At 34.8% G+C, this 18,898-nt stretch overlaps 1 protein-coding gene across 4 annotated transcripts in view; it reads right to left on the bottom strand.

Moving 5' to 3' along the window:
* PARP4 (poly(ADP-ribose) polymerase family member 4) overlaps window positions 1–18,898 on the bottom strand; it is a 135,908-nt gene that overhangs the window by 87,937 nt on the left and 29,073 nt on the right. For all 4 annotated transcript variants that reach the window (XM_051986616.1, XM_051986615.1, XM_051986618.1 and 1 more), the window contains 4 exons: window positions 16,766–16,864; window positions 15,166–15,349; window positions 13,596–13,755; window positions 1,171–1,295 (listed from right to left, as the gene is read on the bottom strand). In XM_051986616.1, coding sequence (XP_051842576.1) covers window positions 1,171–1,295; window positions 13,596–13,755; window positions 15,166–15,349; window positions 16,766–16,864 — 568 coding nt within the window. The remainder of the gene's footprint in view (window positions 1–1,170; window positions 1,296–13,595; window positions 13,756–15,165; window positions 15,350–16,765; window positions 16,865–18,898) is intronic.

Below are 18,898 nucleotides of genomic sequence, written 5' to 3' on the forward strand. Positions count from 1 at the left end.
CTGGCATACTTGTGAACTCCGATGAGTAAAGATGTGAACACAAGCATTGTATCAATTAGTTCTACTTAGTACCTTGTTTCAGGTTCTGACCCAAAACATGAACTCTAATGAGTTAGCAGTTTGTAAAGATTCCAACAGATTATGGCAGCCCTTTTTGAAGTGGCAAGAAACTGGGAACTAAGTGGATGCCCATCAGTTGGAGAATGGCTGAATTAGTTATGGTATATGCATGTTATGGAATATTATTTTTCTATAAGTGAAAATCAGCAGGATGATTTCAGAGAAGCCTGGAGAGACTTCCATGAAATGATGCTAAGTGAAGTGAGCAGAACTAAGAGATCATTGTACATGGTAATAAGAAGATTATATGATGATCGATTATGATGGGTGTGGTTCTTTTCTATAATGAGATGATTCAGACCAGTTCCAATAATCTTGTGATTATGAGAAACATCTATACCCAGAGAGAGAACTGTGGGAACTGAATGTGAATCACAACATAGCATTTTTACTCTTGTTATTGTTGTTTGCTTGCATTTTGTTTTCTTTCTCATTTTTTCCCTTTTTGATCTGATTTTTCTTATGTAGCATGATAATTGTGGAAATATGTATAGAATAATTGCATATGCTTAACATATATTGAATTACTGTCTAAGGGAGGGGTGAGTGAAAGGGAGGGAAAGAATTTGGAACACAAGGTTTTGCAAGGGTAAATGTTGAAAATTATCCATGCATATGTTTTGAAAATAAAAATTTCCTAAGATTAGAGATGACAAATACTGAAATGGGATGCTTTGGGAAGTAAATGAGTGTCCTCTTATTAGTGGTCTTCAAGTAAAAGCTGGATAATTACTTGTCATTGATGAAATAAAGGTGTTTTATGGTGAGGTATAGACTATACTAGATTGCCTCTGAGGTCCCTTCTAATTCTGAGATACTGTGACTATGATTATATGATCCTAAGTCACTTATTTTCATAAGAGTTTTTTAAAGTTATAGGGGAATCAGGCAATTAGTGTCAGGACCCAACAATGTATGTAACTATAAAAATACTAAATTACTTTTAGAAAACTATACATTTTGAAGAGCTCATCACAATGTAATAAAATTCAGAAGATCTAGCTATTACAGTATTATTTATTAAATACAACACAACAACACATGCCATACCTGGGCTATGAAGTCCATTATTCTTCCCTTGATATGAATCTCTTCAAGAGGGACTTGAATCCCAGAGAGATCTTGAAGGCCAGCTTTTATATTGATGAAAGGGTTGGTATCTGGTAATGCAAAATCTAAATAGTAACAATTTAATTGTTAGTTTTTTAAAGGTGTTTTTGTTTAGTATGATTTTTAATTACCTTGCCTATTACCATTTTCCTTAGCCTAATATGCTTATACTTTATGATATATATAAAAATAGCCATTTGTTTTGAATAGCAGAGGACGAAGGGTAAATAAATACAACTTGCAGACAGCAAAGAACTAGCAGAATTTGCAAAAAAATTTTCTTTTAAATTTTAAGATTCTTGTTCCACTTGTCCCTCTTTTCTTCTCTCAGTGTGTTATATAAGAAAACATTAAACATTTTCAGCATTTTAAAAAATATAGAATCAAAATTCAAGTATATTTCTTGAATGGTTAAAATTTATTCTTTGGTATTGGTATATCTCGAGGACTTGTAAAACTCTATTAAATTCAAGAACACTCTTTGGTTGCTTATATATGTGATAACTCATAAATTATCATGTGACTTCTATAATATTTTATGAGCTTTTAAAATTTATTATTTATTTACTTTTAGCACTTGTTTTCTTTTTAAATTTTAAATTTAATTTTAAAATTTAAATTTTAAGTTTCAGATTCTCTCCCCCTGCCCACACCCTCCCCCCACATTGGGGGAGCAAGCAAAATTACATCAGTTGTACATGTGAAATCATTCAAATATTTCTATATTAGCCATTTTTTTTAAAAAGCAAGAAAATAAAAAGAGAAAAATATTTTTCAATTTTCACTTGGAGTCTATCAGTTATTTCTCTCTGGAGGTTCATAAGATTTTTTCATCATTAATCTTTTTGGAACTATATTGGATCACTATTTTTTATTTTTTTATTTTATTATTATAGCTTCTTATTTACAAAACATTGGCGAATGGCTGAATAAAATATGAGTGTTATGGCATATTACTGTTCTGTAAGAAATGACCAGCAGGATAATTTCAGAGAGGTTTGGAGAGACCTACATGAACAGATGCTAAGTGAAATGAGCAGAACCAGATCATTATACATGGCAACAAGTAGATTATACGATGATTAATTCTGATGGAAGTGGCTCTCTTCAACACTGAAATGATTTAAAACAGTTCCAATTGTTCAGCAAAGAAGAGAATCAGCTACACCCAGAGAGAGAACCATGGGAAATGAGTGTGGACCACAACATACCCTGTTTCCCCGATAATAAGACCTATCCCGAAAGTAAGCCTTCCCCTTCCTGTGTAAGATTCCTCTAAAATAAGCCCTTCCCCTAAAATAAGCCCTTCCCCGAAAATAAGCCCTACTGAGATTGCTACTGTAGTGAAGGTGATCCCCTGCACTACACGCTATATTACGGTACCCTCTGTATGCACTGCCCCTCCCCCCCTGCCTGGGTGAAAGGCACGCCACGCTCCGAGCTGCATCCAATCAGAGCTGCAGCAGTGAGCGCGTCATCCTGTTCTTCCCCAGTGATTTGCTTGCTGGCGCCATTGAGAGCAGTGCCGCGGAGGAGAGCTGAGGCAGGACAACATAAAAACCCGGTATGTAAGCGGGAGTGAGGGGGCATGATGGAGGATAAAAGGGGCATGATGGAGGATAAAAGAAGGACTCAGGGGGCATCATGGAGGATAGAAGGGGCATGATGGAGGATAAAAGAAGAACTCAGGGGGCATCATGGAGGATAGAAGGAGCACTCAGGGAGCATGATGGGTTTAAAACATTATTGAGGGGCATGATGGAGTGAAAAGAAGAACTGATGGCCATAATTTTATTATTTTGTCTGCACGAGTCACCTGTGTTTTGGCAATTCGTTTGGATGGAAAGAAAGCCACACCTCTAATCATCAGTAAGGGCAAGAAAGATAAGATTGAACGTGTATCAGGCATTTACGTTCTTGAAACCGAAAAAGCCTGGGGTACACAAGCCGTTATAAGAAAGTGGGTTGATTTAATGCTGCCACTTGTTATGTGAGGTAACCAAAGAGGTCTGATAATCTGGGATTCAGCCAGCACTCACCATGCTAAAGAAATGAAGAACTTCCTTGCAGAGAGAAGAATAGATCAAGTAATGATTCCTGCAGGAATGACTGCCTCTCTCCAGACCCTTGATATTGCAATAAACAAGCCATTCAAGGGCCATTTGCGCATGGAAGTCAATGACTACGTTGAAAATAGAATGGAAAGAAATCAGCGTGGAAACTTTATGAAGCCCTCTCTGCAAGAAGTCGTGACTTGGGTGAAGAAGTCATGGGATAAAATGACTGACAGCTGTGTCGCCAAGGCACTACGAGCAGGTTACCTGGACAAGACATGTTCATTTAAAGAGAGCTCTATTGCTGGACATGACAGATTGGGTCCACTTCTTCTGAAGGAAACAGAGGCGCAAGACATCCAGGATGGAATTCAGGGTATGGACACTTATGATGATGTTGTTGAAGAAGATGACATGATCATTATTGAATAAAGGTACTTTTTTTTGTTCACATTTACCTGTTTATTAAAATTGCTGTCAATGTTCATTAAAATAAGCCCTCCCCTGAAAATAAGCCCTCTGGGGGGTTTTTCTGTCCAAAAAATTAATAAGACAGTGTCTTATTATCGGGGAAACATGGTAGCACCTTTACTCTTTTTGTTATTGTTTGCTTACATTCTTGTTTTCCTTCTCAGGTTTTTTTCTTTCTTTCTAGATCTGATTTTCCTTATGCAAAAGATAACTGTATAAATATGTATACATATATTGAATTTAACATATACTATAACATATTTAATATGTATTAGACTACTTGCCATGTAGGGGAGGGGGTGGGAGGAAGGAGGGGAAAGGTTGAAACAGAAGGTTTTGCAAGGGTCAATGTTGAAAAATTACCAATGCATATGTTTTGTAAATAAGAAGCTATAATAATAAAATAAAAAAAAAACCCCAAAAAACAAAAGGGCTGCTACAAACATTTTTGCATATGTGAGTCCCTTTGCCTCCTTTAAGATCTCTTTGGGGCATAAGCCCAGTAGAAGCACTGCTGGATCAAAGGGTACACAGTTTGATAACTTTTTGAGCATAGTGCCAAATTGCTCTCCAGAATGGTTGGATCATTCACAATTCCACCAACAAAGTGTTGGATCACTATACTGATCAGAGTTGCCAAGTCTTTTATAGTTGATCATCACTACAACATTGCTGTTACTGTACACAATAGTTATTTTCACTTTACTCTGCATCAATTCATATAGGTCTTATCTTATTTTTCTGAAACCATTTCCCTTGTCATTTCTCACAGCACAATAGTACTCTATCACAATTATATGCTACAATTTGTTCAGCCATTACCCAATTAATGAGATCCCCTTGATTTCTAATTCCTTGCCCCGATAAAAAGAACTGATATAAATATCTTTATACATATTTTCCTTTTTTTTTTTTTTTTTTTATCTCTTTGTGATACAGACCTAATAGTGGTATTGCTGGATCAAAGGGTATGCACAGTTTCATAGACCTTTGGTCTTAGTTCCAAATAATTATGCAGAATAGTTGATGCAGCTTACTACATTCACTAGTTTACTTATTCCTCCCCCCCCCCACACACACACACATACTCCCCTTCAGCACTTGTCATTTCCAACACATGCGAGGTAATACTTCAGAGTTAAATTTTTAATATGCCCTTCTCTAATCAAAAGGGATTCGGAATATTTTAATATGCTTATATATAACCTTGACTTCTTTTTCTGAAAACTACCTGCTAATGTCCTTTGACCTTATCAATTGGAGAATGGTTTTTATTTTTATAAATTTATTATTATGTTTTAAAATTTATACATCTATTCTTAGTATATATTTGAGAAATGAGGCCTTTATCAGAGAAACTTGTGGTAATAACATTTTCATGGGAGGCAAAACCAAAACAGCAGAGAAAAAAAAGATAGAAACCCACCTGAGTTCTCCACAAAATCCCTCGGAAAAACCCTTAAATAATGCCAAAAAACAACTTCTAGAGCAGCAGAATCCCCCAAAAGGTGGGATGAAATAATTTTCTGGGAAAGACAACTTAGATGATCAGAAGGAAAAGTCTGTTGATCCTGGATGAGAGGCAAGCACAGTCCAGCACTGGATGCACTAGCACAGACGAGGCCTCAAATGACAGCAACTGCTTCTGGAGTTCTCAACTCACTAAAGGGGTTGAACAACTGATCAGAAGGAGAATTTGGGGTCTCTTTGCAAGCCCTGAGATAGGACTCCGTTGCTTTGCCCATACTTGAATTTAGGTCCCAGTTCTGGATGGCAGTCCCAAGATGATGAAGAGCACTTGCACACTCCAGCTTGTGGCCATAGTGGAATGGGGGACCTTTATCACAGTGCCATAAGGCAGAAAAGAATGCTTGTGGTGGCTCATAGACTAGAGCAGAGGCCAGGAGAGTAGTAAACACAGATCCACTTAGTTCAAACCACCTTGAAAGAACTAAAAACTTACAGATCCCTAGAAGTATTTCTGAAAACTGCTGCACAAACATATATTGTATCTAGGATATACTGCAACATATCCAACATATATAGGACTGCTTGCCATCTAGGGGAGGGGGTAGAGGGAGGAAGGGGAAAAATCGGAACAGAAATGAGTGCAAGGGATAATGTTGTAAAAAAATTACCCTGGCATGGATTCTGTCAATATAAAGTAATTATTAAATAAAAATTTAAAATAGAAAAAAAAAAAAAGAAAACTGCTGCACAAAATCCCTGAAGCTTGGACTGCATGCCCCACCCAGAAAGCAGAATTTCACTTTAACAAAGAGTTAAAAGTCAAGAAATAAACTGGGAAAATGAAAAGAAAAAAATCCTGATTGTAAAAGTTACTATGGTAACAAAGAAAATGGAGGGAAATAGTATGGGGGAAATAAGGGAAGTAATAGTAAATAAGAAAAAAATTTTGGAGCAAGTTTCTCTGACAAAGGCCTTATTTCACAAACCTATAGAGAACTGAGTCAGATTTATAAAAATAAGAGTCCTTCCCCAAATAATAAATGAGCAAAAGATGAACATTTTTCAGATGAAGTAATCAAAGCTAGTTGTAGCCATTTGAAAAAAATTCTAACTCCTTTTGATTGGAGAAATGCAAATTAAAATAATTTTGAGGTACTGCCTCATATCTATTGCATTGGCTGATAGGAGAAAAAGAAATTGACAAATGTTAGAAGAAATGTTGGAAAAATGAGACATTTGGGGCAACTAGATTGTCCAATGAATAGAGCACTGGGCCTGTAGTCTGAAAGACCTGAGTTCAAATGTGGCCTCAAACACTTAACACTTCTTAGCTATGTGATCCTGGGCAAAAAACTTAACCCCAATTGTCTTGCCAAAAAAGCACAAGAAAACAAGGAAAGAAAGAGAAAAATTATTCATTAATGCATTGTTGGTAGAGTTGTGAAACATTCAACCATTCTGTACAACAATTTGGAACTATGCCCAAAGGAACTAAAACCTTGCATATTCTTTGATTATTACCAGGTCTGTATCCAAAAACAAAACAAAACAAAACAAAACAAAACAAAACAAAACAAAACAAAAACAAATAGGAAAAGAATCTATATGAAATTGAGAGGACACCTATCAATTAGGGAATGGCTGAACTGTGACATGTGATTGTGATATAAGAAATGATGATTGCCATCTAGGGGAGGGGAAAAATCGGAACAGAAGCGAGTGCAAGGGATAATGTTGTTTAAAAATTACCCTGGCATGGATTCTGTCAATAAAAAGTTATTATAAAAAATAAAAAATAAGAAATGATGAACATTTTTTTTTAACAATGAGATGATTGAGGCCAGTTCTCATCACAGGAGCATTGGGTCATCTACATCCAGAGAGAGGACTATAGGAATTGATTGTGGATCACAACACAGCATTTTCACTCTTTTTATTATGGTTTGCTTGCATTTTGTTTTCCTTCTCATTTGTTTCCTTTTTGATCTGATTTTTCTTGTGCAGCAAGATAATTGTATAAATATGTGTACATATTTAACATATATTTTAAACATATTTAATATATATTGGGTTGCTTCCATCTGGGGAAGGGGATGGGAAGAGGGGGAGAAAATTTAGAATGCAGAGTTTTGCAGGGGTCAATGTTGGGAAATTATTCATGCGTATGTTTTGAAAATCAAAAGCTTTAATTAAAAAAAAAGAAATTTTTTTTTAAAAAATCAAGATACTCTCAGAAAAACCTGGGAAAGACTTACATGAGCTGATGCTAAGTTAAATATACTATATACAAAGTAAAAACAATATTGTAAGATAATCAGTTGTGAATGACTAAGCTATTCTCAGCAACGCAATGATCTAAGACAATTCTGAAGGATTCATGATGAAAAAATGCCATCCATCATCTAGCAAAAGAACTGATGGTGTCTTAACACAGACTAAAGCATACTTTTTTACTTTATTTTTCTTGAGGATTTTGTCTTGGTCTAGGTTTTCTTTCACAATATGGAAATGTTTTATATGACTACATGTATATAACCTATATCAAATTGCTTGCCTTCTTAATGGGGTGATAAGGACAGGGAGGAAGGAAGGGAAAGAATTTGAACTCAAAGTTTTATGAATATTAAAAATTATTTTTAAATGTAATTGGAAAAAATAAAATCATAAATAAATAGAAAAAATCCACAAAATTTTCAAGGCAACTCACAACTTATTCACTAAATCATACTCAGCTCACAGGGCATTCCTTAGCTGATAAAATCACTGATTTTTATCTTATTAAATTCATTATGGTAAATAACTTTCAAATATTGTTTATAGAAACTTTTGAATATTTATTTGTGATAAGCAAGTATGTAGATATGTTTGTCCTTTATAGCTACATAGAAATATATATAAGTATATATGATGCATATTTCTTTTCTCTCTACACAGTCTCATTTACTGGTCTCATTATTTTTCATAGGTTATATTACCACCTCTCTGCTGAAGACTCCCAGATTTATGTATTTAATCTGAGTTTCCTTCCTGAGGTTCACTCCTGCAGCACCAACTTCTTATTGGACATTTCAAACTGAATGTTCCCACAGCAGTCTCAAAAGTAACATTCCCTAAAGAGAACTTATTATTGTTCCTTTCAAACCCACGCTCTTTAAATTAAAATTTTGTTTCTGTTGAAGGTATGTACTCTTGGATCTCCCTGTTTTGCATCTTCTTTGACATACTTTTCCTCTTAGTTTTTTCCTCACCCTACACATATAATCAGTTGCCAAATCTTGCAATTACTTGTTCCTCAGCACAACTTTTTATCTCTGTCCCCTTCTCACAGATGTAAGTCTTGAAGCCCATAGGCCAGAATCTTCTGGAGGGAACCAAATCAGATTAAAGCAAAATTGTATTTAAATATTAAATATTTAAAATAAATAAAAATACAACACAATATAAAGTTAATTTGTGGTTTTCTAAGCCAATATATAAACAAAATGGATCTATTTCCATATAAGCCTGATATCTTTGCCTTTGACCTTGGACTATTAGAAAGACCTAATTGGTTTCTCTGCCTCAAATCTCGTCCTGTTCCAATCTATCTTGCAAAAAGAAGTTGCCAAAATAATTTTTATTAAATATAAATCTGATGTTGTCACTCCATGACTCAATAAACTCTGGTAAGCTCTCTTGTCTTTGTCTAGGATAAAATATAAACTTCTATTTAATGCACTTCCCCACGTGACCTCAACTTCTCTACCAACCTGCATTAACGCTTCCTAATTGTACACTTTCTCAGTTAGTCCAAGTAGCCGGAAATTGCTGCTCCTGCTACTCCACTCTCCACTCTCCATCTCTTCTCTCTTTCTCAGTGGGCTGTTTACCTTCTTACCTTTGCCTCACAAAATTTATTTCAAGTCTCAGTTCAAGCACCACCTTTAAGCTCACCTTCTCAAACCCTTTCCTCCCAATTGCCCAGGACTTCCCCTTTGAACTATGTGGCATTTATTATGTACTTAGTATATATGTACGTACACACACACACACACACATTATGCAACCTTCCCTTGCTCCCCATTGTGTAAGCTCTTTGAGAGTAGGGAATGTTTCATTTTTATCTCTCTGAGTGCAAGTAGCTGAAGTGAAGATCTCTCATAACTACTGACTAAAATAGATAAAGCCTGTAGGCCTAAGTTTTGGCTTTTTGAAAATCATGTAGTGGGGGGAAAGAAAGGTTTATAACCTGTCAACATTCCAGTTCCTAATCAGGGAACATAACCTATATAACCAATCAGAATGTATATGTGGGGTACTGGGGGTGCATTGAGGCTTTATCTTGGAATGCTCTATATAAAAGTTGCAAGTGGGCATTGGGTGGCGGCTCTCTCCTGTCTCTGAACACATCCTTTTTGCTCAGAGTTTGGATGCACACTTAGCTCTCGTGAGATACTAAATAAAGCTTTTATTCTATACCTTGAGACAGCTCTGAGAGTTTAATTTTGGATAAAATTGTCTCACACATCTGTTATCTTCATTACTTTACAGAATGGCTAGCACAAAATAGATATTTGATAAATGTTTGATTGATTTTTAAATAGCCCAAGGTTTTTCCAGACAGGAAATTCAGAATCCACTACTAAATTTCAGTAACCTAATACAACATGAAAAAAATGAAATGCTTATTCCTAAGATTTTAAGCATAATTATTAAGTAGAAGGAGGAGCAAGTTCTCTGCAGATATAAAGGAAGTCATATTTTAGTTATTGGAGTACTGCCATGTAATACTCCTTCCATTAATAAAGATACAGATCTGCTACTTTCTCAAAGTTGGACTGAACAACTTTATTATATGTTGGCCATCTTGGTGATAAGCTTCCCCCAACTTGTCTAAAATAGATATATGATTTGTTATCAGTCTAGTACATAAAACTTTTTGTTTTGTAGAAGTTGTGAGAGCTTGCATTCTATTGATTGGCTATTTCTATGTTTTCATGAAGTATCAGAAGAAGTTTAAAAAAAAAAACTGTAATCTCATCAATGAGGATACTTTCTCAAATAATAAATATACTTTACAATCCAAATATGCCAGCCTATCCTGTGTGATTTGTGTTTGCCTTCCCCTACAATTTCAGCACAAGTGATTTGCTCATCATGCTGGGGCTTTATTAGCATTCTCATACAAGTAATTGTGCCTTGCTCTTTCCACTTGACCAGCTCATTTTTTCAGTTCATTAATCTCTTTAACAATATCCTATGTTATGTCTTGCAGCTTGTTCATGCCCACTAGATGGTTCTTTATGGCCTTTGGAGTAACAATTTAAATTCTTTGGAAAGTGATATTGGAGATTATAGTATCCATGACCTGTAGGCTATATATCACAACCAGAAGAGTATTAGTATCTGAAAAAGTTCAAATAGAAGTAACTTTCTAATTACCCAAAATTAATTGAATATATTTTCCTCCTACTTGAGCCTAATGTAACATCTATCTACAAATACTGGGAGAAGAACTCTACAAATTGCTCATTCATCTGATAACTTTGTACTGTATAATAGATATTCTTCATTCACTTGCTTTTCCTGAGCAGGTAGTAAAGACAAACTCTTTCCTGATTATGAATCTCAGCCATGAGGCTTGACACAACCAATTCAATGTCATCTGCAAAAAGAATTATATAGAGGGACTCAATATCCTTAAGAAATCCTTTTTCAACTTGAAGTTGGCCCTGGGTCTTTCCTGCATGACAATACCAACCAGTCTTGCAAGCATATATCTTCCTTTGTTTTGCCTTAACTACTATAAATGATTAGAACGTCAGCAAATATATCATTTCTATTATACATTTTAAGAAATTTTGCATAATTTAGACATATACATGGATGCACCTTGTCAGAGAAGAGTTTTTAAGACAACAAGCTGTTTTGCTGAATCAAATACTTTTCAATAGTTGAAAAATGAGAATACAGGAATCCTGCATTCTCATTTTTTAGTCAACTGTGTTATGCTTTAGAATATCATCTGCAAAAAGCCTGAATATTCTCTTCTAATGTACTCAAGAATTTCCCTAGTGATGTGTATATTAATCTCATAAAAACTTTATTCTTATTGGAAAGCAAGCATGTGGCTTAGTAGTAATGAATGTTCTCTTGGTTGCTCCTTTTTTAACCCCTTCATTTTATCTATTTTTTTCTTTGCTAATTAGTATTTTTTTTCTAATTACACATACAGATAGTTTTCACCATTCATTTTAAAAAATAAGATTTAGGGTTTCACATCTTTTTCTCCCTTCTTCCCCTGCAACTTCTCTCCCCAAGATGGTAAGCAATCTGATTTAGGTTATACATGTACAATCATGTAAACATATTTCCACATTTCCATATCAGTCATATTGTAAAATAAGAAACAGAACAAAAGAGAGAAGCTACAAAACCCAACAACAACAACAAAAATGAAGCTAGTATGCTTCAATTTGCATTCAGACTCCATAGTTCTTTCTCTACATATAGATAGCACTCTGCATCATGAATCTTTGAGTTGTCTTAAATCATTTTTTTAGTTGAGAATAGCTAAGCTGATCATTGCACAATATTGCTGTTATGATATACAATTGGAGCGGGTTGTGGTCCATTGATCTGTGATTCCTTTCCGATTCTCAGCCCCTCCCAGCTGAGGCATATCAGTCCAGGATGCCAGGGCCTTTGATTCACAAATCCTGCTCAAAAGCACCCCTTTGAATTCCAATAGGAGATCTGGGCTTGTCCCAGCCCTCACTGGATCTGAGCCTACTTGGGCTCTTCCAGCCCCCACTGGTTCTGATCTGCTCTGGTTGTCCCAGCCCCCATTCTGACTTGCTTGGATTGCCCAGCCCACACTGGTTCTGATCTGCTCTGGTTTCCCAATCCTCACCAAGACAACCAATATAATGAGCTTCCATCAACTAAGGTCTTTGCAGATGAACCTCGGTGGCTTACTCAGCTGCCAGGACTTTCTGTCCACTGAGAACTGCATTCTCAGTGCAAAACTCCATTTTCCATAGATCTGCCCGCTGGAATAATATTCTTTTCTAGTGTTATCCTTTCCTTATCCTCACCTATTTCTCTAACCAGACTTTATGCTTCTGTCAGGATTTTTAACCTTACTTCCAATCCCTACAATAAACCTCTTTTATCAATCTAGGTTTTCGGGTCTGTAAATTCCTTACAGAGAATCTCTGTGCTGCCAGAAGGGAGTCCCCAAAACTCCCTATCCTTCACCGAATCCCAAGAGGGTACAGGGAAGCCAAACTTCTCCATTTGGTTCCCTGAACCCTGAACCTGCCACTAAACCTTATCATTTAACAACCTGACCACTAGAAATACTAATTTCATTTTGGTTCCCTAAATCTAAACCTCATCACAATGTTCTCCTGATTTTCCTCACTTTTTCAGCATCAGTTCATGTAGGTCTTTCCAGGTTTTTTTTCTTTTTTTTTTTTTTAAATCTGCCTTCTCATAATTTCCTATAGTACAATAATATTCCATTACATTCATAATTAGTTGCCCTTTTTGGAAATCAGGTCTGACATGCTTCTCATACCTTAGTCTATTCTGTTTCTTCAGATTTCTTGAAAATAAATCTTTCAAGAACTTTACCATTGTGCTCCCTCCACCTCCTCTGCTATACTTACTCTAATCCTCCTACTTTTTCCAACTTTATTTTCTTCAGTGCTTTTTCTATCTTCCCTATAACCACTTTCTTGTCTTTTGGTTTTGTTTATAATGAGATTATTAAAATTAGTATGATTCAGTTCTTCCAATAATATTTTGAATAAAGATTTTTTTTGTCTTTTTTGCTGAAGCAATTGGCATTAAGTGACTTGCCCAGGGTCACACAGCTAGGAAATGTTAAGTGTCTGAGACCGACTGTGCCACCTAGCTGCCCCTAAAGATTTTTTTTTTAACAAAGTACCAATAATCAAGACATAAAAAAGCTAAAAATTATGATTCTTAACATCATTAACAAACATTAATAAATAAAACAAAAAATTAACATAACAAAGTTAGCAGTTTCCTAACACTGCTACTTTCTCTGGAAAAGGAGGGGGGAAAAGGACACATAAAGTTGAGGGCCATTTTATAGTTTTCTTTGTTTTGTGGGTCTCCATTGCCCCCAAATTTCATCACCAAGTGGCCAACCTCTGAGTGTATATATGTAAGATTATATAAACTTTTCAGCATAGTTGAATAGCTGAAGCTAGCACTTCATTGATTTGAGACTCTAGGTTTCCTTTATCAAATGAAGAGACTTCTGGCTAAGATTTGGGATATAATTTCTGTAAATATTATCAAACATAGGCACTTTGTAAACGTATTGAAAAAATGAATGAATTCCTTAGAGACTCTTACCTTTAAGTTGTGAATTATCATTTAAAAGCTCAGGTCTATTTTCCTCCAACTCAGAATTTGCACAAGGACAAAAGTCCTTTATTCGGTCTCCACTCATACAAAAGTTAACAAGGTATTTCATTTTTACTTGACTGGTTTTGTATACAACAAACTCATCATCCTAGGACAAGTAAAATAAAATCTTTAATAAATCAGTGGAAAAAATCGCAGTAACAGATGTTTCCTTATTATATATATATTTGTGGATATAAATGTGTAAGCTGTTAGTATAGTCAACCTATGATGATGTGGATTTCATAAATGTGTAATCATAGAAAAAAAATCTGAAGATATAAAGAAGATAGCATGAGAAATACCTTTTAAGAAAATCTTTCCAACCCAACCTTATATTATGCTCCCTTCCAGGTGGTATAGAATAGTGGACAAAGAATGAATTTTGAAGTCAGAAAGACTGGGGGATCTAATTCTGCCTCTGAAATGCATCCTGGTTGTGTCTAGAAAATTACTGAAATTATACTAACATTTTCCCTCTTTTTTAAAATTATTTTTTCTTTCAAAAATACTATTTGTTATACTGGATGACTCTTTGGGAAGGAGAGAAAAAGGGATACTGGAGGAAATTATGATGATATATACAGATATATTTTTAAAAGCATCAATAAAAAGTTAAGAGGAGGGTGAAAGAGAGTGAAGTTACCAACGTGGAAGAGGGAGTTTCTCCACCTGAGAATTTCATATTCAAATAAAGTCCCTGTCCCCATCTCACTACCTTTTATTTTGCGTTTCAGGCAAATAATTACTTCCTGGCCCCCTAAATACACAATGTACTCTTATGTCTCTAAGGCTTTGCTTATATAATTTCTTTAACCTTCTTTTCCCCATTTCACCTGTGGAACTCCTACTTATCCTTTAAACTCAACTTCTTTTTTTTTTAATCATAGCTTTTTATTTACAAGATATATGCATGGGTAATTTTTCCAGCATAAAAACCCACCTTCTTAAGGAAGTTTTCTCTGATCCTTCAATGAACAATGTCCTTCTCTCTTAGTTCTTATATAGAACACTTTTCTTTGCCTTTAATGCACTTGCTAGAAAATAGCAAATATTATAGCTATGTATAATCATGTCTCATCAACTTAGAAGGCAATATAATACAATGGAGAGAGTTCTGGGTTTGTAATGAAAGAGTACAGATTTAAATCCCCATTCTAGCCCATACTGGCAGGATCACTGAGCAAACCTTTTTAAAAACTTTTTCTAAGATTCAGTTTCCTCAAATATAAAATAGGGGTGAGGGAAACAAATGGACCACATAACTTCTGAGTTGCTTATGTTTTAAGTCCACTTAATACTACTTCTACTATCTCCTTGAAGCAAAAATCGTGTCTGATCTAAATTTTTCATCTGCCCCAAGGCCTAGTAGAGTGTTCTTTTGTCACGAATAGTTAATACATGTTTGTTAGATTGTTTCAATTTCAACATTAACATATTTAATTCAAGGAGCTAGAATAATTAAAGACCCTTTTAAAAATATTCAATGGATCCCCTGAATGCATCCAAGTATAAATACCTCAAAGTCTGAGATGATTTGTTCTGTTCTCCGAATTCCACGCACACTGTCATAACCTGGTGGTGGTTCAGTTAATGATAAATCTCGCTTAAGCAAATTCATGCAGCATCCAAGGGCAACATCACAAACAATTAGGAATCGAGTGCCATTTGTTTTATTTGGTTGTGAATATTTATTGCTTGTACTATATGTTAAAAAAAAAAAACATGCCATTTTGTATGTCTTTAAGAGCATTATAAAAATGTAAACATCTTATCAATGGATTTGGTTATATTAGTAAAAAAAATTTATGAAATCCAAGCAAATTGCTGTTTTCTTCTTCCTTCCTTTCTTTCTTTTTTTTGAGGTATATTTACTCTTTATAACAAAACGAAGGGGTGGAGTTTGAACTCATAGCATATAGAAGTTTTCAAGGAGCTACACTGGAAGAAAAAAATCCAAAAGTACCAGATTACACCAACTTAAGGAATAAATGAAACAACAGAGGTCTTTGCTATAATTGAACCCAATGTGTTCATATTTTACAACCAATAATGACCAGTTTCACTTTGAGACTAGAATAATCAGTAAATATGGCTCAAAAAAGAAATAAATGAATGAAGACAGAGAAAGTTCACTAGGGATTGGTTATTTTTATTGGTGAAAATTTTTATAATCAATTAATTTTAATTAATCATGGCTAATTAATTAGTTTTTTTCTTAAGAGTTAAGAAAGTTATAGTCTCATTGGTAGTTTACCTATAAAAAACTGGCTTAATTATCATTGTAAGAAAAATTGATTTGGGGGAGCTGACTAAATTGGACTACATTTCCTCCTACCCCAATTGCCAACCAATTAGTTTAAATAAAGATAAATCTAAGTAGGCATATAAAGGAAAAAATAGCTTTTCCTTCTAGTCTGATTATGTATACAATGGACAATGATAAATAACCTAATAGTAAATTAAGATTATTAAAAAGCCAATCCCCCTAAATCTATGAAAACAAAAGACATAAGCAAGGCTTGTTGGTACCTACTTGTACTCTTTATTGCTGGGGAGGCTGAGGCTGAGGAACTGAGTTTAAAATTTCTGAGCTGCAGGGTGCTCAAGCTAAAAATTTTCTGTACTAAGGCTAGCATCAGGATGTGAAACCCCAGTGTAAAGGTCACCAATCTTCCTAAGGAGGAGTGAAGTAGTCCAGATTAGAAAAATTGAGCAGGTAAAAGATTTTGTAATGATCCATGATAGAGTCAAGACTGTGGCAGTTTGGACTCTTCCATCTAGGGTAAAAGGATGATACAGCATTCCTCCAAATAGGAATCCAAAATATGCTCCAAATATACTAGTGCAGGCACGGACACAGGCACACACATACACACACACTCTCTCTCTCTTCTCTCTCTCTCTCTCTCTCTCTCTCTCTCTCTCTCTCTCTCTCTCTCTCTCTCTCCAAACACCTAAAAGCCCAAAGACTTAAAGTCATATTCAGTACATTTGTTACTTGGGAGGAAATTTTACAAACAACACAGAAAAAAAAAAAAAGTAAAGTATCTAGGGGGTTCTCACTTATTCACTGATAATGAGAGAGAGAGAAGCATAGATGAGAATACTGTACTGACCTGAGAGAATCACTGAAATATATTCCACTACCAAGATTTCCAAAATCTGTTCTTTCTATTCCATAATCTTCAACCAATCTTTTGGGTAATAGCAATCCTCTATACAAAGAAAGAATGTCATAGTCATATATATGGGAAGAAATTATATTACATCTTAGACTTAAGTAATGGAATATAATATTAAATGTGTGGGATATAATAAATGGAATATAATATTAAAATGATCAGCAAGCTGATTTCAGAAAGGCCTGAAAAGACTTACATGAACTGATGTTGAGTAAGGTGACTAGAACCAAAAGAACATTGTACACAATAACAAGATTATGTGACTATCAACTGTGACAGACATGGCTCTTTTTAGCAATAAAGTGATTCAGGCTAGTTTCAGTAGTCTTGTGATGGAGAGAACCATCTGCACCTAGAGAGACTGTGGAGACTAAGTGTGGATTACAATATAATATTTTCATCTTTGTTGTTTTTGTTTGCTTGCTTGTTTTTTTTCTTTCTCATTTTTTCTCTTTTGACCTGATTTTTCTTGCACAGCATGCATGGTAAGTGTGGAAATATGTGTGGAAGAATTGCACCTGTTTAAAACCTATGCTGGATTACTTGCTGTCCAGGGGAGGTGAAGAGTATAATATTCTTTCTAAAATGTAATGTTCTCTGGTGAGATTTTCTTGGGGTCTCTGGGAGCAGCCTTTGTTTCAGTTCGGTAATCACCACACAAGTAGAGCCGGGTGTTAAAATCCAAATCCTTTATTGTCTCCTTCAAAGTCCTATCTCCTTCACTTGGGGCTCCGCTAGTTTTCTTAGAGGCCTATCTTTCTCCTTGGTTCTGAGAGCTTGAGATCCTGCCTACTTCTCTGCCCTCTGAATCTTTCCGAATCCAAAGGTTTGTGCTTCAGCTTGCAGCCACCACAAAGTTGGAAGATAGAATGAATCTGTCTTTACCTCAGAGAGCTTCTAATACGCTTGTCTACTCTGGCCCTGAGAGCTTCTTGCTTATATGCTGTACACTAAGTACAAACCAATTATTATATCACTAGGAAACTTTATTTGTTGTAGGATTAAATCAATGCTAAACTAGATTTAAAAATTATCTCCTCAATTCCATTTAGTACTTTGTTTCAAGTTCTGGCCCATAACATCTCCTTGTGGATTAAATCAGTCATACTGAACCATGTTAAATTAGATAACTATTGTCTCTATCAATTCCACTGACTTAGTACCTTGTAAGAATCTTTTGTTTCAAGTTCAGAGTTCTGGCCCATAACAGAAGAGAGAGGAAGAAAAATTTGCAACATAAGGTTTTGCAAGTATGAATGTTGAAAACTATCTTTGTATGTTTTTGAAAAATAAAAAGATATATATATATGTATATATATAAGACCAGCTCTAGAGTCAGGAAGATCTGAATTCAAATCTTGTTTCACATTTAACACTGCCTGTCTGTGTGACCCTGGGCAAGTCATTTAACTTCAACTGCCTTGCCAAAAAAAAGAAAATTGTAGTTCATAGACAAACAATTTTTTTAAAAAATACAAACCAAACAAATCTTGATATAGTTCAAGTTGATTATGGGGGGGAAAGACATCAGGGTACAACTTAAACTAAAAAATTGTTCACACAATAGAATTAAATCATTCTATGTTTGGACTATAGAAATGGTAACCTAACTGTTCTCTCTGCCTCCAGGCTCTCCCTACTTCATTTCCCATAACTTTCAGGGTAATTTTCTTCAATTAAAAAAAGAAAATCCTTTTCTTTTATTATTTAATTTCTGTGTGGCTCAGAGAAAACCAATCATTATTCACAAATTCTTCTAAATTTCTTCAAACAAATGAGAAGATTATGTATCCATAGTGCAAAAAAGACAAGAATTTCAAATTGCTCAATTGGTTGAAAAATAAAGACATTTCCATTTTCTAATAAAAATATTCTTATGGTTTAAAATGGGAATAGAGTAGTTAATTTAAATGATCAAAAATACTCAAATAATCTCTCTCTATATATTATTTACACAAATATATTTATATATCAACATGTTGATTTATATATCAATATTTATATATCAACACATCAACAAATATATTTATATATCAACATATATCAACACTGATCTATCAATAGTGT

This window comes from Antechinus flavipes, chromosome 3 (genome assembly GCF_016432865.1).
Source record: "Antechinus flavipes isolate AdamAnt ecotype Samford, QLD, Australia chromosome 3, AdamAnt_v2, whole genome shotgun sequence".
Lineage (NCBI taxonomy): Eukaryota > Metazoa > Chordata > Mammalia > Dasyuromorphia > Dasyuridae > Antechinus > Antechinus flavipes.